This window comes from Gastrolobium bilobum, unplaced genomic scaffold (genome assembly GCF_033153095.1).
Source record: "Gastrolobium bilobum isolate Gb01-03AN ecotype WA unplaced genomic scaffold, APGP_CSIRO_Gbil_v1 utg6608, whole genome shotgun sequence".
Lineage (NCBI taxonomy): Eukaryota > Viridiplantae > Streptophyta > Magnoliopsida > Fabales > Fabaceae > Gastrolobium > Gastrolobium bilobum.
Genome location: NW_026899137.1, coordinates 33,927 through 59,612, shown reverse-complemented (window position 1 = coordinate 59,612; position 25,686 = coordinate 33,927). Strand labels below are relative to the sequence as shown.

General features: G+C 33.2%; 1 protein-coding gene across 1 annotated transcript; it reads left to right on the top strand.

Annotated features, from left to right (window-relative positions):
* The first annotated feature begins 19,802 nt into the window (after nucleotides 1–19,802).
* On the top strand, nucleotides 19,803–24,891 carry LOC133287551 (endoglucanase 2-like). Its single transcript, XM_061485182.1, has 6 exons — nucleotides 19,803–20,031; nucleotides 20,150–20,433; nucleotides 22,873–23,310; nucleotides 23,470–23,617; nucleotides 23,821–23,987; nucleotides 24,559–24,891. The coding sequence occupies exons 1-6, from the start codon at nucleotides 19,803–19,805 to the stop codon at nucleotides 24,889–24,891; spliced, it is 1,599 nt and encodes a 532-aa protein (XP_061341166.1).
* Nucleotides 24,892–25,686: the final 795 nt, after the last annotated feature.

Here is a 25,686-nt window from a genome sequence, read left to right as displayed (position 1 = left end):
CCCATAAACCCACTTAGCCTAAATTTCACTTTTACGTTTTCTACCTATCTGAACATGGTTCGGTATTTTAATTACTGCGGAAAATCTGCAAGTCGCGCACTTCTCATCTTTTAGTATGATATTCTACACTTAATTATATTTCTAAAAAGTTATCACATGAGTCATAAAGTTCTCGTTTGCTCCGGTTATCACCGTTTGAAGTTGGACAAGCAAATCTGTCAGCCAACCTCAAACAGGGCTCTAAACAGCCCACTCTCTCTCAGCGATTATGGAAAATCCACTCAATAAATTGCACTCAAATTCTTATAAAGTAAACTAGACACCTCAAGCTTTAATTTTACATATCATGCACCTAATTTGACCAAGAAACGATGCGGGAATAAATTTCCCAAAAACTGCCAGAGACAGCCCCATGTGCAGGGGCGTATTGAGCAGTTCGTGCTCTCTGGATTCTACAGGGCAGCGTGATGTTCCTTTGGTTCTCAAATTTTGACACGAGGTAGTTGACATCCCAATCTTTACAATGGCGTATGACATGTCCCTATTGGACTTTTGTGGAGGGAGATATGCTCTCCCAAAGTTCACCTAAATTATGTCAATTTCTAAAAATTTCGTCAGAGTCTCTTTTGTTTTTCCAACATATCCCACCTTTGAAGGTGTGTTATCTAATCTCAATTTGTATCTAATAAACATGGGTGGCACTCAAGGACCAGCAATGCCTTGGTGCTTTACAATTTATATCAATGAGTTCACTTTACAACTTAGCAATTACATTATCAACTCTTAAACTATTTCAATCACATTAATTCCTTTGCATACATTTCTTCGAATAAAACATAAATCAAATCCTAGAATAGACCTATTGTCCTTTCATCATATACATGCTTCAATATTACACAATGTCTCCAAATTACAAATTACCAACTTCTTTTCAACTATTACAATTGTCCTTCATAGATACATAATAAATTCTCCAAAATAAATCATGACAATAAAAGACTAAACTTATATAAAATACATCATGAACAAAGATGACAACAATAATCCTGAATCACATGCATTGTTCATGACCTAAGTCTAGCCTAGGCCCAACGGCCACAAAATGCAAAACAAGCCTATGTCCAAGCTCATCCTACGGGCCTCTTGCCCGCCGCTCCAACACCATTGGCACTACCTGAAATAAAATCCCCAAAGCGGGGTGGGATATACGAATATATCTCAGTAACCCAGAGGTTCTACAGATTACTTCGCCCAATGGCTCACTTCGATGCATATCAATAATATAATACAACATTAAAACCTATGAAGCACCGACACTTCAAAAACCCTGACGTGTCGTGTTCGACACTTTCTGACACTCTCTGACACTTCGACACTCTAACACGCGTTATAGAAATTCAAAAAAAGGTTGCGTTGCGTTGAGTTTTTAGTTCCAACTATTAGATTCATTGGATTACGATTACCATTTTATTGAGTTTAATATAAATATTTGGAATATCTTATGTTTCTTTGCAAAATTGATGAATATTATAAGTTTAGTTTCATTTTTTGTTAAATTATTGAACATTAAATATAATATACACTACATAAATTAAAATATTATTTAATATCAAAATGTGTCCTAACGTGTCGAAATCTAACATTTTTTAGAATTGACGTGTCGGAGTGTCGTGTCGTATCGTGTCACGTGTTCCGTGTCAGTATCGGTGCTGCATAGATTAAAACAAGATAAAGCAAGGAATTTAGTGAAGTAGGGAAGCATAGGGAACAAAATACGATGAAGCTGGAATGGTCGATGCCAATACCACGCAACATCCGGCCTAGTGGCCTCAGCATATAGCCTGCGAGTTCCAAAGCAAAAAAGTATTCCCGGAACATCAACCAAGGCACCCTTCATCCATATACACCCGAGACTTCCTAGTGTGCTCCTCTACGGATGACACACCATGATCCCAGGTCAACTGGAACTCCCTCATGGAGACCTATCCAGTGGAAGTCCGTAACGCCCGAAGGCAGACTATCTACTGGTCAGAGACTCGATACATCCTATGTACCACTATACATACAATATGCATGATCATGTTATACTATACTACTAATATACACCTTCAACCACTACCTTCAAGAGGCATGGTGGAGCACACACAGGGATCAAACCCCAGTACCAAGGGATTACCTGAATAATCTCCTTCGCTTGATAGCTCCAATTCACTGTATCACCGAGCTTGGTTCACACGAAATGCCTAAACATATGCCATTTCCATTTCAATTACAACCAACCAAGATATATGCAAGTTTTTCAATTATACATGCATAGGTTCAAGCCAACTTACCAAAATCCCTTTGGTCAGGGACCAAAGGCGACCCACCAAGCTCAAGGTTTCGAGTTCAATTCCGCGGGAGGCAACCTACAATGATCACACAAGGATCATCAATATAAGGTGCAATCAACATGATTACAAAGCACCAAAATCCCCCCTTCCACTATCTAGGTTCAGCCACCATAGGCAAATTTTACAAAATATTTTTCTTAATTTTATTTTAATTTTTCCTTAGCATCCTAAGGCTACCACAACCCCATTTCAAGTCTCATTTTCCATCCTACACCATCACAACACCATTTTTCCCATTATTACGTTCTAGGCTCAAATGCACATCACACACACTCCAAGTATTTTTTCTTTAATTTTCCATGCATCAATTCATCACACAACGCCTCCAAATACCATTTAACACTACAACACGTCAATTACATAATTTTTTTTCATCATCCAACCCCTATATCCCTCTCTTGGCCGAATGTATCATGCTCCCCAACCAAAGGTTATTCAATTCAATTCAACATTTCCACACATCATACAATCCTACTATTAACTCATACAAACTCTCAACAACTCAATTACACAATCACATAACATCTCAATTCCACAAAGTCATGGCATTTCAACCCAAATTTTCCTAAGTTATAACTCAAATTTCACCAATAATTTTTATAACATCAATCACTCTAAAATATCATTCTAAGCCACTTTTATCTAATACACAATTTCAATTTGAGCTCTCTAACTACATCAATCACACAACACATGCTCTAGGTTTCAAAATTAAAATTCATGATTCACTCCATGAAATGTGTTGAAATATACTCACAAGCTTGGCCTAGGACTCCTCCAAGTGCTCCCCAAGCAATGGCTTGAACACACAACTCCAAAAACCTTGAAAACCTCCTCAAATTCGCGGCTTAAATTGCCCCTTTTCTCCCAATCTAGCAAGTTTCAAGACTCAATAATACCATGTTGTGTTTGGATGATGATTTCCAACAACTTTGATGATAAACTTTGTTGAATTTGAGTGAGTATGGATGAAGTTATGAGGAAAGGAAGATTTGGAAGCAAATTTCCCCTTCCATGGAGGTAGGGCTCGGTTTTTGTGAGGGAGTAGGAGAGAGAAAGAGGTTGATTGGTGATGTGGTGCAAGGTGGCAAGTCCACTTAAGTGAGGTGGGCCCCACCGCCACCTCACGCGATTTCAAACTAATTCAAATCTCTCGCCTATTCCACTAAACGTCCATAATTTCATAAACTATTTAGAAACTCTAATTTTAACATAACCATTTTCCTTTAATTTCCCTTGATCAGATGAATCTAGAGTTTTCCGGTCGTTCGGAGAAATCACAGTTTTAAGTTGTTATGCGCGTCGTGGACACGCTTCCCTAAACACACTAATTTTCATCAATTTTCACCAGAAATCATATTTCCTAGTCCTAAGTACCATTTATAACTTATAACCAACTGTAGAGCTCAAAATTCATTCGACACGTTTTACGGTACAACTATACCGCAATATTTTACCCGATAAAAATACTACTCACCAAATTTTCAAAAAATTGCCTAACCACTCAATTTTTCGTTCTAAATCCATTTTCAGGGTTAGTTTCCTCATTCGAGACCTCCTACTCAATTTTACCTTCCTAGGGTTACGTGGTTGGCTAATTATCGTTTTACCCTTTCTTTGTATTTTAACCCTAATTTCAGGATTTTCACTAAGCCTACCCTTTAATTCTTATTTTCATATATAATTATATGTTTTAGAAATATGAGGTGTTATATAAAGAGTTGAAGGTTAGAGAAATTGTAAACAAGATGTATCCTGATTCGGTCATCACAACCGTGACCTACGTCCAGACTGAAGTCGCTCGATCAATCTTTCACTAACTATCAAATTTGAGGTTGCTTGACAAATCACTATAATCTTCCAAGACTTCAAGCTCTTGGATGCCTTTACACTTAACTCCAAATTTCTTAAGGTATTTGGTAACCTCTTAACTACCAAGGGTTCACTCCCCTCTCTATTCAAGAAATTAATTGCAGGCGTTTAATAATGGCTAAGTACTCTCAAAGTACAGATTATACAAGTTGAAGAACAATAGGTGTTGACACTTTCACAAGAATAAAGCTCAAAGAGTGTATATGATCAAGATGAATGAGAATTAGCAAGTAATGTGTTTCGAATCAAGAATGATGATCAAGTTTTGTTTTAAGATCCATGTAACAGAGATCCCAATCAAGAATCGATTCCCTTGTTGTGGGAATTGATTCCCAACTTTTCCAGAGAGGGGGAATCAATTTTCATATGGAGGGAACTGATTCTCAACCTGTTGGAAAGGCTGGAATTTCGTTCTAAAGTGACTTTCTTAGTTTCAAATCAATTTCAATCACTTTTAATTATTTGAAAAATATTTAAAAATATGCTTTCATGAATGACAGATGCTGAGAATGTTTCTCAACAATAAATGATGGTTTAATGCATGTGTTTTGGAAAAATCCTTTGAGCTTTTTCATGCAAGTTATCAATCACCCTCACATTTAACTCTAAGTCCTGAAATAAATTACTTATGGACACTTTGGACTTAGATTCTTTTCTTGAAGCTTGAGGCTTGATCTTCTTTAAGCTTTGTCAATTTTCATGATGGACTTCATAATTCTTGGTTGATTCTTTAGACTTTTTTTTATTGTTGCAGGTTGTAAAGCTTGAAGTCTTCTTTCTATGTTTGTTTGTAATCATCAAAATCCTTGAATCTCTATATTCTTCGTTTTGAGTGCATTGATTCCACAATCTCCCTCTTTTTGATGATGACAAACATAAATTGAGAAAAAAATTAGCACAACATGTATTTTGTCAAAAATGGTATTAGGACTCCCCCTAAATTCATGAATGATATAAAAAGTAGAAAAAGTGGAGCTCTAGGATTTATATATGTACCATATGTCCCATTTTTACTGTAAAGAAGGAATGGCTGAATCATAACCAAGAGGGGGTGAATTGTGTTTTAAACTTTTTTTTCGAAAGAAACAAAGAAAAACAAAATCCCTTTTTCAAAAACATATGCAAGAGTGAATTTTAACAATTAACAAAAATTCTCAACATTTAAACAGATTCAAAACATCATAAACAATGAATCAAAAAGAGTTATATGTAACGAAAAATAAAAATGATAGGGAAAAGAGAAGTTAACACCAAAATTTATTCTGGTTCACTCTCTAACCACTTGAGAGCTACATTTAGACTGACATCGATCGTTCCACTATCATCAAGCTTCCAACCGGTGCTTGAAGAAACCATTTTATAAGAGAAATTTTACAAGACCAGCGATCTCCCTAGATCATGCTTAACCCAAAGCCCCTTGGGATCACTCAACTCGTACACAAACCAATCACAATTACTCAATCTGTCTAGAACCTGTACAGCAACCTCCATACGTATACAATTACACAGAAAATCAAAAGAAAACAGAAGAAGAAGAAGATTAAAGAGCTTTCTCTCTCCAAATATCAAAATATAGCATAATCCTTAATCTTAGGTGTTTTTCTCTCTAATGTATGTATTCCTACGCTTTCTTCTATTTTAAAAGATATGCTTATATAACAATTTAAGTCAATTTTTAGAAGATATAAAGAGATTTGACTAAGAATTTAAAAAATATCACGTGATTCTCGATAAATATCCGAATATTTGGATTTATATATCCGGACATTCTGGGTTCAATATCCGGATATCATATCTGGATATTCAATATTCATACTCGGATACTTGGTGACAACAACCCAAAATATATCCGAATTTGATCCAATTGACTTTTAATTGATTTTTTCTTTCTTCTCACACGTGAATGCATGATTATAGCATTAATGTAACAGTGGTCCACGTGTGTGAGACTTGTATGTCATGATATTATCAATGCATGAGTTTATGCTTCAAAATGTAATGTAGAGAGATATGGCTCAATAAATTCAACTTCAAAACTTCCTAGGACTCTAAAAGTACAAGACACACAATATAAACATAAGTCTTCATTTATCTTCAAGTGTCTTCATGATTTGAGTCTTTTAGGTCCTTTCTTCACTTGTATCTTTGACTTTGGTGTTGAATTTGCACTTCTAAGTTAATCTTTCACTTTTGCAAATTGTCTTGGTCTTCTAGTGTCATGTGGGACTTGTTGCACTGTCTTCTAAGTTGTGCATCCATGTTGAGCTTGTCGGTGCTTTGTAATCATGAAAACTTCAAATGCATAGTCTCCAAAACCTATGGTTCAACAATCTCCCCCATTTTGATGATGACAAACACTTCATTGAGAAATTTGATTAGTAGCATTGTGGAATGGTGTAGAGAGCTCCAAGATCACTTATTTTCTCTATTTTGGAAGCTTGGGTATATGCTTCAACTTTTCCTCTTGAGTTTCTATGTAAAAGATCGAGTCTTGGCATGTTAAATGAGGAAACTAAATAACCAAGATGGTCACTAGCTTAAATATGTTTAAAAATACATGCTTGGACCTCTGTAAGTGTTAAAAATGGAACCTTGAATAGATATCTTCACGAAAATGTAAAACTGCATTCTGTCGTGAAATTTTTGGATATAATATCAGGATATGGATATCCGGATATTGGGTCTGGGATATCTGGATATGGATATCCGGATATTGATCCTGGAATATCCAGATATTGATATCCGGATATGTCCCCAAGGAATATTCGAATATTCTGGAAAATTCATGTTTTGAGCTTTCTGTCCAAACAGAAGCGTGGGTTAAGTTCTGGACCCTTAATTGGTTAGATAGAACCTCTATAATAAATTAACTAAGTTAGAACCCTTGATATTGAATGCTTATGGCTTTGAGAGAAGCCTACGGTCATTAAACGAAAAAAGGAAACATTGTCCTAATGCAATGAGATTCTAGACTTTGAATATTGATAATATTTCTGGTATAAACAGACTGTGACTGTGCTGTTTGGTGACCCTCGGGCTTTGTGTGGACTTCTAGTTGATATTACTAGCATGACAGGTAAGCTTTCGTGTCTTCGATTTTACCATTGATGGTTCCACCTTACCTCATGGAGGGATAGTTTATATGCATGATGTATTCTCTGAAAATATGTGAAGAATATTTGATATGCTATTGAGCTATTTTGTGAGTGCAGATGCCATATGTTATGTATGTGGGGTGTTCCACCCTAGACGGTAATTCCTGAGTATGTGAGGCACGTACAAGATGGTAACTTCATGCGTGATGTACAGGGGAAGAGCCTCATACTATGGGCTGCAAATGTGCGTAATCCCTACTTTTATTCTCTGGCCAGTAGGATGCATACACATATGACATAGACATATGTTACATTGCATGGATATTTTCCATCATACTACTACTATCTTTTTGAACTTATATTGCACATGTAAGTGAGCTTGGGGTGGAGAGATTCTTAAGGACCCTTGTCTTACTGAGATTTCTTGTTAGAGAAATCACCTCGTGTGGGGCACATTTTCAGGTACAGGTACTTTTGAGGTTGAGACCTCTGGTGGCAGGAGGCCGGAGTTGAGCTTATATTATGCATGCTTCTTTATTACCTGATTTGGATATGATTCTGCCTAGTAATTATTATATGGCTATTGTACTTGAGACATGATATGACTATTGTCTTATTTGGTGAGTATGGGGATTGTCCATGCCATATTGAATAAGCTGCGTTTATTTCAGACTGGAGTTGTATTATTGTATCAGGATTTGTCTGGTCTACGTGTTGTAGTTCCATGACTTGATACTTATTTATGTTATGAGGTTATTCGGTGTAGTTACCTATTGCAATTTACATACAGGCGATTATTGAAAAAGATTCACTGAGTTAATATGATAAGGTACGTAATTGGAAATATTAGCTTCCGCATTTATTGAGCTACACTTATTACCATTATATGTTTAATACATCGGGTGCACACAGGGTGTTACAATTTAGGCTACCAAACGTATGCTCTCCAGTAAGTTTGACATGAAAGTCATCTATGTTGTAGATGTTATTCTTAGATTAAAATCCATAGAACATATGAAGGATTAGCACTATTGCAATCTTATTACATCACCAAGATACTTGAAATTTTATTGAAAAATTTCAAGAATCTAAGTGTCATGTTGGGAAAGACTCTTTGCAAATTGGATAGTAGACCAAGCTAATGAACATATGGAGTGTGCTAGTATACTCAAGAATTCAATGTATGAAATGAACTGCAACAAACAAGCAACCCAAATGGGAATTATTAGAAAGAAATGATTTGTATTTCGGGTCACATGAAATTACAAGAAATAGAGGGCCGCTTCTACGATAATATTCCAAGGCCGTATTCTCTAACACACTCACAGAATTAGGTGTTCAGGGTCAAAATGGACACATACAAAGGACCAACCATGTCTGAGGAATAATTGTATGTTTCCTACTATCCTGGTTTACACCCAAGGTTAACGATTACAAGTCATCATGTTCACTGAATGATATAGTAAATCTGATAAGTTTTAATAGGGATGGTTACAAGGCATTGCATCTATAACAACCCTAAATATTGTATCATGATTAATGAAGAATTATGATAATTAATAAACGAGACATTTCAGATGAAATAGTTTATGATTAAGTAAATTAGAAGTATGGGTCCAATGGACCAAAGACATAGGCATTAGGGATCCAATGAATTCATGGATCAAAGTATAACCCAACAAAGGAAGTTTTAATTCCATTTAATGTGGACAAGTCCAAGTGATACAAAGAAAGCTCTATATGATAAAGTAAAGTCCAATAAGGTAAATGAAACCCAAATCAAGTTAAAGCCCAAAGTAAGGCCATGACATAATAAACCTAAAGAAGTACTATATGACTAGGAATTAAATTAGAATTCTTTCCCTACAAGCAAGAAGCCCACGGTTTTACTAGAGAAAACAAGCTCTAAGAAGTCAATTTAAAGTGTCATAAAATCATGGAAAAATAGGCACAAATTAGATCAGGTTAATAGGTTAAAGGTCCATAATCTTAAGGAATAAATCATGGTCCAAAATTAAAGGAAATCTTTTCCTTCCAAGCATTTAAAATCCGCGGCCTAGGTGTAGGAAATGAATTTGATTTTATTTGATTTTCAAGCCATTAAATGCAAATCGAATTTCCTTAAGTCAAGCCAGTCAAATTCCTTTAAACAAGGAAGTTAGGATTATGATGATTAGTAGTCAATCACTTTCCCTAAATCAAGCAAATTGATGACAATATGTCAATCAATCAAATAATTCTGTTTCTTAAATCAAGGAAGCAACCTTTATGACGATTAGTCACACCTCATCAATCCCTTAAATCAAGGGAGCAACTTTTAATGACGATTAGTCACACATCATCAATTCCTTAAATCAAGCAATCACTAAATTTCCTTAATCAAGGAAATTGACATCATGTTCTTGTCCCTAAATTAAGCAATCTAACCTATGACAACAAATCACCACCTTACTCTCATTTAATGTGATCGAAACCTACCAGCAATCAAGTAATGGCAAGGCTTCTAGGTTGCCTATTTGAACAAGCTTTAGTCTCTCCTTTTTCCCTCTATAGCCGCGGCACTACCAAAGGAAAGAACAAAGAGTTTAGTTCATTTTGTGAAGTCCATGAATGCTTCGAAATGGTGAGTGTGTTAGTGAGAAATACCTAATTGTTCCAAGATCAAATACAAGCCTGGATCTTAGTCCTTCTTCCTAATAATTCCACCAAAGAACCCTTCATCTCTAAGCAAGAAAATCCCTCTTCTCCTCTCTTTAAGCTTGCGGCCTTGTATGTTCAAGGAGGAAGGAAGTTCATTCAAGAAGATTCAAAGTAGTCAAAGGTCAAGAAGTGTTTCCTTAAGTCGTTGATCATCATCAAAGGTAAGCCTATGAACCTTCTTGGTTAGGAATGACATGTAAAAGCATGAAAGTGATATCCTAAGTATATGATCCCTAGAAGGCCGAACCATGTATGATAATTATAAGCATGAAGAGATGTTTAAATGATATGAAAGATGATGAAATGATGATGTTAGATTAGCATGTTTAGTAGCCTAGGTTCTAAATCAATTTTGCATGATCATAACCTTAGTTGGCCGAATATATAAGATGATGTTTTGAATGATGCTCTAGGATTTAAATATGATAAATTATCAATAATGTTAGAAGCATGTTTTAGAAGTAATCCCTTAGGTATTTTAGGGCAATAAGGCCGAATGGTATGTAGCTAAAAGAGGTTTTATTTGATTAATGTTGAAAGGATCTAACCATGTTAAGTTAATAATATAATTGAAAGCATGTTTTAAAAATTATATTCCTAGATGTTTATCTATGGTGGCCGAACCTATACATGCCTAGAATGAAATCTTTAATAATTCTATTAAGTGTTATGATGACCTAGTAATGTCCTAAAACCTACACAAGTGGGTAAGTAAGCAAAACAACTCCTCTAGGTAATTAAACCTGCAAAGCCGAGACCTATACATGGATAAAACACAAATGTTGAATGTTATATAAGTTACTAAAAGATGATATGATGATGTTAGGGAGTCAAGGGAGCAAACAGGCAAGTAAAGAGATCAAAAGTTGAAAGTATACAAGTAAAGAACGACAAGTACTGTAAGTGTTTACAGTTGTTGAAGTAATCTCTCTATGTATGCCACCATTATGAAACTATGATAAGTTATGGTCTGACTGCAATATGTTTATAGTGCTTTACATTATGTGATTATGATATTTTTGAAACTTAAAACCATGCTATTAAATGTTGGCCTGTGCACTGATACTCCAGTTGCAACCTGACGAGGACTCTGGGTATCTCCGTAAGTCCGTAAAAGCCGGCAAGAATATGATGATGATGATGATGATGGCATGATATTTTTATATGATGATGTTAAATGTTCCATTTTGTATTGTTATTATAAACTGTTGCAGGAGTAAGCGTCATAGTTGGAGAATGCTCCAGCTGTGAAAGAGATTTTCCCCAAAATCTCACCCCCCTTGACCACCCATTTCAGGAAAAGATGAAAGAAAGTAATAAGAAAGTTATGTGGGAAAGAAAGGGTAAGAGACTGGTACGTAAAGAAGAAGAAACTCCACCTACCTGGGAAGAGAAACTAAAGGATCTAACAGATAGAGGCCTACGGACTGAGGCTATGAAATTATTAATAGAAGCTTTTCCACATTATGATTTCGATGAAGCACTAAGTACACAATGGCTAGAGGAACCACAACCACATTATGACTGGGCTTATGATGCGGCATAAATTATGTTTTTATTTACGATTAGTTAATCTTTTTGGGATTACATTAAATAATGTTTAGTGTTATTTATTTTGTATTGACGTTTTAACGCTTTTAATTTTATATGGAATAAGTATGGTTATGTGTTTCCATTCCGCACTCTGATATTTGCATTCGTAAAGTTTAAATTTAGACTTCCGCGCGTTGAATGCATGATGAAGGTGCACCCTATATGTATTTACATTTGGGGTGTTACAGCATCCACCGAACCCAATTCAATTGTGTTTCATTAAACAATATCACATTGCATTGAGTCTTATATGCACATGGTCATGATAGTTGAACTTCTTATTCATGTGGGCATTTATTAAAATTAATTTTGAATCTATTATGTTTATGAATAAGAAATTTGATTTGGAAAAGATGTGTCATTTCATCGCTGAACACATATGTTGTTTTGCTATTGAACGAGTGTTGTTCAAATTGTGACCTTTTGTTTTTAATAAATAAATGGGGAATCAAAATTTTAGTACACAAGTTTTTCCCTTTGTACATTCTTTTTCATTTGCATCCTTTATCTCCATTGCGATTGGTCAAACATAGGTTGAGTTTGATGAGGTTGTTCTATGTGGAAGTGCCACCACTAGGACAGAGTAATCTGTCCTATCCCGGTAGACAACTGTCCACGAATCTTAGGCACCATAAAGAGGAAAAATTATCTTAAGGACATAATATCAAACATTATACTCAAATTTTTCTTTTTTGCATTCATTTGATTTTGTATGTTACTCTTTAACTTGGTTTTATTGCATATTTCTATTTCTTCCATGCATTTCGTGGAATTGCATTTGTTATTGAAGGAATTTCTCTAACATTGATTATCCTTTCATAATTATTTGACAATATTTTTTCCAACACATTCACTAGGTGAAGATGCTTGCTTCACACCTAGTGGGACCTATAAAGGCGGAAATGGTTATTGTAACGCGCCAATTTAATAATCGGATTGTTAACTAACACATGGTCACGCTATTGCATATCTAACTAAATTAAAGTAGCGGAAACTTAATAAAATTTCTAATAACCCGATGTAATTTCACTGTATAACTTTTCTTTTCAATTAATTTCTTCTATTTATAATAATTAGTCTAATCAACTTCCAATGGATAGGAACACAATTAACCAATAAAACAGTCCATGGAAACATCAATTTTCCAGCATGAATAGTTTGTACTAATAAATACACGAAAAATTCATTTCTGATTCAATTGCCTTGAATTTTTTTATGTGTTATACTAGACATATGTAGTTTTAATTAACAACAAAACACACTCAATTTGGAGTTATATAACTCCAGATATAAATTTTGCAAAAAGAGGTCTGATTTGCCTCTCTAGGGTTTCACGAATTTTATGCAACTTTCATTGATTCAACCTTAATTCAATCAACTACATAAACATCAAAGACCATAATTACACATCAAAATTAAACACATGATTTAACATCATCCATGTTCAGCCATATTCAACAAGAAAATCTAAAATTATAACTTAAAAACTAACCGTTTAAACTTGAGTTTCTTGACACCAATGAACTCCAAATTACCTAGAGATCCTTCTCCAAGCTTCAATCCATGAAAAAACTCATCTTTATACCCATTAACAGTATATAGGTCGCAACCTTCATGAAGAGAAATCAGGAGATTGAAGATTTCAAAGAAGAATCTAAAACCATAGAAAGGTTCCTAAGGTATCAAAGAAGATTTCTTGTGAAATAGTCTTGATATTTTTGTGAGGTTTTCTAAGAGATATGAGCTTTCAATGCTCTTGAGTGGTGGCTGGTCTATGAGGAAGAAAATGTTCAGAATTTTAGTGCAAGATGAAGAGAATAAGAAAGAAAACAACCTAGAAACACTTAAAAGATATTCTAGCCACTTTTGTTGAATTTTGAACCTAAAGATTAATTCCTATTGGTTCTTTTTCTTCACACTCACCTTGTCATCACTTATACAACATTCTAAAATCCTTCCAAGTAACTTAGCCACCTCACATGAATGAAAATGACTAGGATTTCTTACTTGGACATTTAACAACTTTTGAATATTCAAACTTAACATCCATTGGTCCATTCTATCAAGACTTGTCAAACTTAATTCTAATTGGTTGGTCTTCATCCAACTTTGACCTTCTTGAATATAAATCATTCAAGGTTACATAGAATCACTTACACATAAAAAATTATGCAAAGAATTCACAAAGTTAAGTTATGTTACTAACTTGACAACTTTGTATACATCTTTGACTTAAACCAATTTCCATTGGTTTCTAATTAATCTTTCTTTGACACAATTTTAGAAATTAATCTAACTATTATTTGATCATAATAAGATCACTTTAAACCCATAAAATTTCCTATAGAATTCAATTACATCATCTAATTAAAGTTTAGACTAAGTTTTTGCTTATTTGCAAAATGGTCCCTATACTTATACATATTTGTACTTTGACCCATAAACTTTTAAATATCCCCCTTTGAATCCTAATTGACTTGCTTGGCATGAATTGTATCCTTGTATATCTTATCATCTCAATTTCATGATCAATTGATCATTATTTGACACAACTTGTCACAATTCCCTTGAACATACACTACTTGATTCCTTGTAACTTGACTTGATCTTTCGAACACTTGCTTGATTTTCTTGTTTAACCTAACTTGATATTGAGGGTTGTTATAGTTATGATTCTTCTCTTACTCATGATTGATGTTGCGATCATGACAAGTATATCAGTAGTACAAGTAATAAAATGATCGTTACCACGAGGATTGATCTATCAAGCACTAATTTTACTACTCTACCAAATTTGGATCAACCGAAATAAATTTTAAGAATATGATTCAAATATAAAAACAGATTCTAAGACTACCAAATAATTATTATCAAAAACAAGAACAAGAACTCAAACTAAAAACAAGAATAAAGATTGATGACTTAAAGCACAACTAGGGTTTTGACTTTCCCAATTTCCTTCTAATCAATCTACCCATTTCCCTCAATTAATACTCAAAATCATGTTGTTGAACAGTTCATTACAAATTGATTAAAACCTAATCCCTTGGTATTTCAATTCTTTGACCTATTAAGAATCCTAATCCCTTAGTGATCCCGCTTAGGGCAAGCATTAAGAACGATGAATTAACACAGTCATAGATTTCATTAGTCTATCGTTAGATCAAACAAAACCTAACAATTAATCAAATCGAAATTTCACACCAACATCCCGAGTGTCATGCAAAATTCATGTGCTTATTTAAGATTGGCCAAATCATAAACGAAACTAGGAATGAATAACATATTAATTGCATAACATGAAAGATTGAACATTAGATTAAAAGGAAAGAGTAAATAACATCAATAATCCGTTGGTTCAATCTAGCCTTAACTATAAAAGAACCTAGCCTGACACAGTCAAGAAAACTAAGACAATATATCAGAAACTAGTGAAATCCATAAAAAGAACTAAGTTGTCGATCTCCACGGTGAAACTTTGATCCTTTCCTCCGCTCCTCAGGTCCATAAAATAGCTTTTCTCCTCTCCAAGTTGCGAAAAATTGAATACCAATTGCCCCCTTTTGTTCTCTTTTTAATAACAAGATCCATGGGCTTTTTTTACGAAAAGCTCACCAGTGAGCAGAATACTGAAAATTACGTAATTCTGGTGCCCTTCTTACTAGGTTGCTCGCTGAAGCGAGCAATATAGCGAGAAAAAACTATATGCTCACTGGACAAGCCAACGAGGAGGCTTGAAAAACAACACATCTATGATGTTTGCTAGCTAAAGCGAGCAACTCAGTGAGATGCAGCATGAAATAACATTTATTTGGCTTTTTCTTGACTCGAGTCTTGTCTTCCTCCGGCTCTTTTGATCCATTAATGCTCTATCATAGCAATTTTAATCTGAAACCGATATGATTTTAAGTCCGTAGCATATCAAGCATGAAAACTCCAAAATATTTTGCATTTGATAATATTTTCCATGTCTTTGATCGTATTAAACAATATTCAGCATATTTTTGGCCCTAAAGCATGATTTAATTGACACTTAACAATTGAAGAATCTTTTTCACTTATACATACATTTCTTCTTTATTGAAGAGACACCTTTGACACACCAATTCGCTCTGTTGTTACATTATAGAAATATAGAGCCATCATGTCAAACATTTACCCTTGATTATGAGTCTTCGCCTGAGATACACCTACAGTAACTCACCATTAATTGAACTTAAATTCTTACTTCTACCTCACTAGATCACTGTTATATCAACATACTATACCCCTAAAGAAAAATCGATTCATTTCCACCACGTAAAAAATTCACAGCTTATTAATGCTTAGGACCATTTTCGAAGCTCTCAAATTTCTGTATAGCTCGTATAATTAAGTGGTGTTTCTCACTTTTAATCCCACATAACATTTTTTTATCATTTACTCTTGTTATCCCTTTTACTTTCCTATTTATTTCAATAGAATTTCTTTTCAAAATCATTTTCTAACTTAAATTGTCTACAGAGAGCTCAAACTCAGTGGCAGAGCCAATTGTTTTTTGTTTTCTTTAAAAATTGGTATTGGTTAGGTTTTTATTGGTACTAACTAGATTTTATTAGTTGGTTATTTTGGCACTAGTTGAGTCTTTTCCCTCCCTCCGCCACTCCTCATTAATTAGTTTATAGTGATTTTCTTCGTATGAATTCTCACTTTCTCGGTATTTCACTCGGTCTTTGAGCATTGATCCAGCTAATTGCATCAACATAACAAAACTACCAGAAAAAAAAGAAAAGAAAGGAGGTCGTGGCTTGCTTAATTTTATGGCCTGGTTGTAAAACTATTTGTGTGTCATGTGTAACGCGTGTCAATTGATTTAATTAATAATAAAAGAGGTTTTATGGTAATTGACGTTTTGCATTAATGGTAATTGACGTTTTGACGTTTCGCACTAATGGAAAGTTACAGGGAGTTATTTGAAACTCTGTAACTGGTGACATGGTTCAGTTATATAAAAAGAAAAATGGTGAGTCTCTGATTATGATTATCTCTCAGAATTCTCTCCTTCATAGTCTGCCCATAAAAGTTGTATCAGATCCCTGTCATAGACGATACATAGTCTGCCCATAAAAGTTGTATCAGACCCCTGTCATAGACGATACAAGGAAAGCAGAGGGTAAAGACTCTGAGAAACAATCTCTGAGAAACAATCTTAGATCATCAAAGTTCTTCCGCACTAATGGAGAAAGGTACGCTCTTATGTGAAAATCATGATCTCTAAAGATCCTGTATCATGTTCTTGCATATAAAATATTGAACATGAATTATTGAATTGTTGATGATTAACTTACGGTGGTTGCCATAGTATTAAGAAATGAAGGTAAAACAAGGGACAAGGGTAAAACCAAAATCTCCGCTGCAGTTGCATCATTGTTACTGTTGGCCATGCCACGCCACACACAGAAACAAGCAGCAAACGGTGAACACGAGACAACGGCACAAAACTTCCGCACTAGTCTTCCATTCACCCGCCTTAAGATAAAACAAGAAGCCGTCTAATGCATTTTGTCTTTTTATAGTTTACATGCCAACAGTATTTTTTATTTTTTATTTTTTAAATTATCTTATGAAAGTGTATCAAACTTATATAAAAAGAAGAGAGAGAAAAAAATATAGACCCTATACATTTTTATGTGTATATAGAAAATAAAATTCTCCTACAACATGATAAACATTAAATCATTTTTATTTAGTATAAAACATGAACATAACATTTAATTTTATGATTATAAATATAATCAAGGGCAGATGATGATAGTTACGTTTGGAGTGGTGCTCACAATTTTATCGAACATGACAGTTTTATATAAATGTGGCTCCCTTGAGAAAAATCTTTTAGCTAGGTTCATGTATATAATAAACTGATCGTTTTCTATTTGAAAATAATTTGGACTAAAATTTTTATTTTATTTTTAAAAGACATTTTTTTCTACACCTTTCATACATGAATAAATGGTAGATGATGGATTAATAACATATATAATTTAGTTAGTAAAATAATAAAGTTTACTATAAGTTGAAAATAAATTACACATTTAGTAAAGAATTATTACGAGTTAACTAATAATTTAATTTTTATTTACCGATGTATAAGGAGCGTGGAATCTAAGTTTAAGAATAATCGAGCTGATAAATAATTTTTAGATATGTTTATATGTTTATTGTTAAAATTACATTCAACACTAAAAAAAAAAAAAAATTACATTAATTCAACACTTTTTATATGAAACAAATATTTGTTAAGTTTACTTTTGTAATATATGAATCGAATATTAAAAAAATCTTTTCAAGAATTTAAGTGAAGAACAATCTTATAAAAATCGGACCGACCCGGCCGGGTCGACTCGACTCGAAAACCGATGAATCGATCATGTAACCGATCCGATTTTCATATTGGACCGGCCATGTTATAGATCTGGTATACGACCCGGCCGGTTTTCGTAAAAACAGGCGACTCGGTCGGTTCAACTGGTGACCCGACCTGGTCTATAAAAAAAATTAATTTATTTTCATAAATTAATGTCTTCTTCTTTTTTTTACTCTCAAACACAAATGATTTGTTTTCTTTTGAAATATTTGAGTGATTTGTAACTTATTAACTTACATAGATTATGTACCTACATCACTAATATTATCTTGATTATGCAATATGTAGGAAATTTTGATTTGATTTATAGTTAGAGATGTCGTTCACTGAACCTGAAATGCCAGTATCACAAATATTATATGTTTGAATGATCTTTTGTTGGACAATGATGTGTAATTTATTATTTTCATATTAAAATATGTGAAATTGGTATATTTTTTTACAAGTATTTAAGTATATTTATAGTTTTTTTAATATAAATTATAGATTTACGTATACTTACCGGGTCAAGCGGTTGAACCAGTGACCCATGACCCAGTACTTCGACCGGGTCAATAATCGGGCCTAATTTAATAACATTGGTTAAGAAAATATTTATTAATATGATTTACAAACCTTAAAATCAACTCGCATTACATTTTTTTTGGTAAACAGCTCGTATTACATTTTAAAAACTACTAATATCATTTATATATATATATATATATATATATATATATATATATATATATATATATATATATATAGGTAGAGGTTTTAATAACTTTATATATCTAATTAATAATTAGAATATACCAAATAAAATATTTAATTTCCTTTTTATAGGTAGAGGTTTTATACAGCTCGTAATTTCCTTTTTATATTTTTTTTTTTGAATAAGAATATTAAAAAATAAAATAAATATCATATTTATGGAGTGTAAATTAATAACTAATGCAAAAGATTAATACGTTTTAGATATAACAGTTTTATATAACTTTTTTCTTAATGGATAAAAAAGATGTTTGCTTCATTTTAAGTTATATTGAAAAAAATATAATTAATAAATTAAATAGATATTTTAATTTAAGAATTTAATATTTTTCCTATAAATACAAGATAATTTATCTCTTGCACACATTCATGAAATTGGTGTGGAGCTTTAGAGAAGAAGAAAGAGAAATAAAAAATTAGATTCCACGTATAACCCCTAATATTTAATATTTCTAATACAAACAAGCATTTAAAAATTTAAAAAATTATTAAAAAGTAAGAATAAATTATTAAACCCACAATTTTAAAGTAAATTATTGAACAACTAAATTATTAAAAAATCATTTAAAGCAATCAAAGTCCTACATAGTAACATGCTAACAGCATCGTCCAAAAAGAAATATATATTTCAAGCAGAGGAAAAGAACATAGCTTACCTACCAAAAGCAGAACCTCAAATTCTTGTCTGGATCTTCTCAGTGGCACCATTCTCCGGCGCAATAATCACCAACTGCTATTGCGCCTTGGATTTTCCTATTATTTAATAATTTACAATTGCTACTTATGTTGTATCACTATCGTGATTACAAAAACAAAGTAGTAATTAACATTCCCTCTAATTTGTTTCCCTCTCCACTATCCCTTACCTTCCAAACACCACCATTTTCCAATTGCCCCTGACCTTAAAAAAAAGGGGGTTATTTAATCAACGTGACTTTAACTTACAAATCATAATTACCTTATTTCCAGTTTCCCAGTTGCACTAAGAATTGAATGGAGCTCAAGGTTGGTGAACCCAACAAAAAGTACTACGTTGGTGCCTTGTGTTGTAGGTTAACAGTGTCCTTTATCGCAATCCTCTTACTAGGTGGTGTTGTTTTTTCTATACTAACTAAGTTTCGTCACTCTGATTCGGCTCAACCCTCTACTCGCCCCACCAACGTTGTTCAGAAATATGCCTCTTCTCTTGAATTGGCTCTGCAATTTTTTGACGTCCAGAAATGTAATCTAATAGATTAGTACTACTTCTCTTCATTTACCCTTTAAGCTTATTTGATTTTTGTTGTGGTGAATTCTATGCGTTTGATTGAAAAATAACGTGCATGGGGTGTTGCATGCAGCTGGTAAGCTGAATAATAACAGGGTTTCATGGAGAGGGGATTCAGGGCTACGAGATGGGAGTGAAGCGAATTTGGATTTATCCAAAGGAATGTATGATGCTGGTGACCTCATGAAATTTGGGTTTCCCATGGCTTTCACTGCTACTGTGTTGTCTTGGGCGATTCTTGAATATGGAGATCACATGGATGCGGTGCAGCAGTTACAATATGCATTGGACTCGCTTAAGTGGATCACAGATTATCTTATTAATGCACACCCTTTTGAAGATGTGCTCTACATTCAGGTGAACTATTTGTTTCGACTTTGTCCTTCCCGTTATTTTTGGTTCAGAGTTATAATATTCTAGCATGAAATAGGAAGATGCATAATGGGAAACAATAACAAAGTCTTAGATTTAATTTTAATCCTTATTCATCTACTTATATCTAGGGATGTAAATAAGTTAAATTAAAGGATCTACTGCTTGACTTATGTTATGTTGGCCTTAGCATATTCTGTAAATTAAATCAAGTTAATTTTTTTTGAAAAAGCTCATTTAAAAAATAGGTCATATACTTCCTTTTACACGACCTGAACTATAAATTTATACATCGACTTATATGATACTATTTATTTTAATTAAAATAAAATAAAATAATTATTTAAATAATTTTAATTAATAAAATAATATTATTTGATTTTTTTTTTAATTCTTGACAAATATAGAAGATTTAATAGGTTGAAATAGTCTAATAGACCTAAGTCATGCCTTTTATTTTTAAATATACATCATATCATACCTATAATTTAAGTTACCCTAAACTAGTATATTAGGTTAGTTTCAAAATATTTGTATTCCAATATATATATATATATATATATATATATATATATATATATATATATATATATATATATATATATATTACGTAATCCTTGTTGGGCAAGTGGCTTCTTACCCAGGATGCTTACAGAACACCTAGAGGGAGGTGAATAGGTGATCTAAATTTTTTCAAAAACTTTTTACATTCAGTAAACAATTACACAATTTTTCTTCAGTCCCTATATGCCCAAAATAATTTTTCACAATGCTAAGAACAATGTAGTAACAGAATGCGTACCTTAGCAATTTATAGAGTATAAACGCAGCAATGTAATTTTCTTAAACAAAACAGAAAATGATTAATTTCCAAATACCAGAAAACAGTTTAAGTGCTACAACAATTATAATAGAATCAGTAAGGTGCTACAACACTCTAAAACCAGAATCAATGTAACTGTCAGTCTCTAAAAAAATTATTCAGAAATTAAATCAGAGAGACAAGGGACACACGATATATCTTGGTTCACACTCACCAAGCCTAAGTAGGGTGCTACGTCCAGACTGAAGTAGCTGCAGATATTTTATTTATCACAAGTGTACCTGTTTTACAAACACGCGTCACACAGGCAATCAAACAAAATATCAAAAACAATTCCTACTGCCTACACTGCTCCAAGCTCTGAGAATACTCTCAAGTCGAACCTACGGAGTTCACCAACTCCTCTCACACAAGACCTCCACTCTCCCTAGTGGATTCTTGAGGCTCCAGGCCTTGAGACACACTCTCAAGCCAAGCACAAGGTCGCCAACCCACACGTTTGCACTCACACACCTAGGACAAATTTACAGCACACAACTACTCCACTTTAACAATCAATACAAAACTTTTCAGAACTGTAACAAGTGAAATAATCCAAAAATACAGTGTCCTATCACACCAAATATATCAAGGTAATATCAAACTAAGCACCACAAATTTGTGCCGTATGCAGAAAATTAAACCAATGAGATATGTATCAAAATCTCTAAAATTAATGTACCAAGGAGCTTGGATATTACACAATTAATTTTCTAAACAATGGACACCAAGAAATCTGATTTAAAAGAAAATATAACAATTTGAATAGAAAAATCAGATTCCAATTTTAACAGAAAATCTCTAAATCAATGAACAACTCAAGAGATTTAATATTCAGATTATACCACTCAAAATCCTTAAAGCATAGGAATAATAGATCTGGAAATTTCAGATTAAATGCTTCAAATCAAAAATTCATAAAAGATTTGAGTTTCTTGAATATACCGTAAAAAGACCCAAAATATGATATGTTTTGTTCTTACAAGAACCCCAAATATTCAGCATGCGCGTGCAAGAAATACCAGTGTAGTGCGCATCTAAGGAACAAAATCAGAATAGAGCGCATCTAGAAATTCAGCAATAATCGCATAAAAAGAGCCAGCAGTAAGCGCATCCAAAGAACCCAATCTACCTAAAATGGTTTTCTTTAATGTCTTGTGTGCGAGATTGTGTGAGATAGAATCTTGAAACACTTGCAACTCACTAAGAAGACATCTCACTAAGAAAAAAAAAAAAAAAAAAATATATATATATATATATATATATATATATATATATATATATATATATATATATATATATATATATATATATATATTTTTACGTAATCCTGAACTATTTAGACCAAAATCTAGTTTGGGTTGGCTACACCCCTACTTACATCTAATAAATCTTATTTATTAGTTACACAAGATATAACAACGAATAAGATTAAAAATGTAATTTGCCATGATAAAATGATGCTGCCCGTTATACAACTTTTTGCTATTTGTTTCTTGTTTAAACGAGGAATAAGAACTTGATATTTAGGTTTTTGAGATAGTGGCTTTTTGTGATTGAAGGTGGGGGATCCCGAGGTGGACCACAATTGCTGGGAAAGGCCTGAAGACATGACTGAGGAAAGGCCACTCATTCAAGTTAACTCATCCTTTCCAGGAACAGAAGTTGCTGCAGAAACTGCTGCTGCTTTGGCCTCAGCATCTCTAGTTTTTAAGGAGATCAATCTCACTTATTCTCAGATTCTCTTAGGACATGCTAAGCAGCTATTTACATTTGCTGATACTTACAGAGCTTCCTACAGTGTCAGCATCCCTCAAGTGGCGAAATATTATAACTCATCTGGTTATGGGGATGAACTCTTATGGGCAAGTACCTGGCTCTATCATGCAACTAAGGATCCATCATACCTAAGTTATGTGACAGAGCAGAATGAGAATGCATTTGGTGATTTAGGAAGTTTATCATGGTTTAGTTGGGATGATAAGCATGCTGCAACTCAGGTATGAAGTATGATGAAGTGTTTTATTTTTACATCTCAAGGTGATCCTTTACTTTTTTGCTCTTTATTATATGTTCAATTTGGTAGTTCTTGAATGGACTGGGCATATCCATTTTTAATTGTGATGGATCTTCTCATGCATTTTGTGATGTTGAACTAGGTTCTTTTATCCAGAGTAAATTTCTTTGGTGCAAGAGACATCCCAGATGCGGAGAACCTTGACCTTCAAATGTATAGAGAAACTGCTGAAATCCTCATCTGCAAGTTTCTACCAGATTCACCAACAGCCACAACCAACAGGACTGAAAGTAGGATTGATTTTTTTCCCTGCAGCATTTCTATAGTCTCTCTGTGTGTGTTCTTTTTGTTATTTCAGGCAAAAAGGCCTGCATTTTATGTTTATTATGCTAAAAAATATGATTTAAAAAAGAAAGATATATATTAAATTGAAATATTCCCTTTGGTTGCATATTAGCTGTTACTTATATACATGACTATCATTACAAAACAGGTGGGCTGATATGGGTGGTGCCATGGAACTCTTTGCAACATTCAGTGGCTTCTGCATTCTTAGCTGTTCTTTATAGTGATTACATGCTTACATCTCAAACTGAAACTCTATATTGTAGTGGGAAATTGTATAAGCCAGTAGATCTTCGCAAATTTTCCATTTCTCAGGTATGCATGTCTTTTTTTCTTGGAGTTACTCAACCTTAATTACCTCTTTGAGGCGAGTTGACTCCCTCCGGTATCCCCACAAGCTTTGACTCTTTGAGCCGGCTATGGGACTAATCCAGGTATGCATGTCTTAGAAAATGAGATCAATAACTTTCCATCCTTACTAGTTGGAGTTATTTCAACTTCAAAATTTCTTTGTCAAATCAGCTACCATACATTTTTTAGGACAATTTTTGATCCACTCATGTATTGGGGTGGGCATGGTTTTATTTTTCTCGATCCGGTTCATTGTTCAAAACCAGTTTATGATTTATACCAGGTTTTGAATCAGTTCGGGTATGCAAATCAATTGTGAACTGGTTTTCCAAATCTATTCTTTTGGTTCAGTTCAATTTTTAATTGTTTATAAAACCGGTTTGATTCTCAAAACTATTTCAAAAAAATGCTATTTCGTTCTTTGCACTAATGTGATTATATAAATAGCAGTTTGGCTTTGCATTTATGCTTGAATTGCTTCTAATATTATTGTGTTTTCTTTCCTCCTGACAACGGCTAATACAAACAATTTTAGGCAGAGTATGTGTTGGGAGAAAATCCTATGATGATGAGCTATGTTGTTGGATATGGAAGTAATTACCCAAAATATGTACATCATAGAGGATCTTCCATTCCAGTTGATGCTAAAACAGGATGCAGGAATGGATTCATCAAGTGGTTTGACTCACCTCAACCAAATCCTAACATAGCATTTGGAGCTCTAGTTGGTGGCCCCTTCTTTAATGAGACATATAATGATTTTCGGAACAACTCAATGCAGGCTGAACCAACTACTTATAGTAGTGCCCTTCTGGTTGCTCTCCTCTCTGGCTTGCTTGCAAGTTCCTCCCTAGAATGGTCTTTCTAGAATCCATATATATATATATATACGATCATATATACATATATGATCCAATTTTGTAAATACTACCTCATTTTCCCTTCCCATGTACCAATAATTTTGCTATAGCCCTTTCAAAAAGCTTTTCTATATTTGGCATCAACAACTCTTTTATCAGTGTCTGTTTCGATTTTTTTTTTTTTTTTTTAACTTCTCTTCTCTTTTATAAGCAGAAGTTAAACTAATTAGATTTTTACAAAAGCTATTATGATAAAAAGAACCTTTTTTATAATAAAAAAAAAAAGTCAAAAGTCAAAAGCTTCTAGGAGGAATTTTTTTATAAGCTCTTATCAATTTTTTTTGAAATGAAGTTTGAACTTTTAGGTAACTTTTAATTTAAAATTTTTATGTAATCACCAAATAACTTTTAATTTTTTTTAAACTCTTTTTTTTAGTTTTAGCTTAAAATTAATTTTTAGCTTAAAAAAGAAAATATCCAAATAGACTTAATGAGATGCGCTTAGTATATCAAAAAAAGCAAGAGATTGTGTCTTAAGAAAAGCAAGAAATCCAACAAAAGCTTGTAAAATAACTTTTTATTTTTAACTTTTCTTTATTTTATTTTTATAATGAAACATACAAATGATAAGTTTTAGTTGTGAATACACGGTAGATACGGGTACCTTTTTATATCTTTAAGCTTCATTTTTATTTTAGCTTTCGAACCGATAAAAAATTATTATTACTATTATTATTATTTTGGAGTTGTTACAGAACTTGTCAACTTGATATGATCATTATTCATTGCTAAATAATTTTATG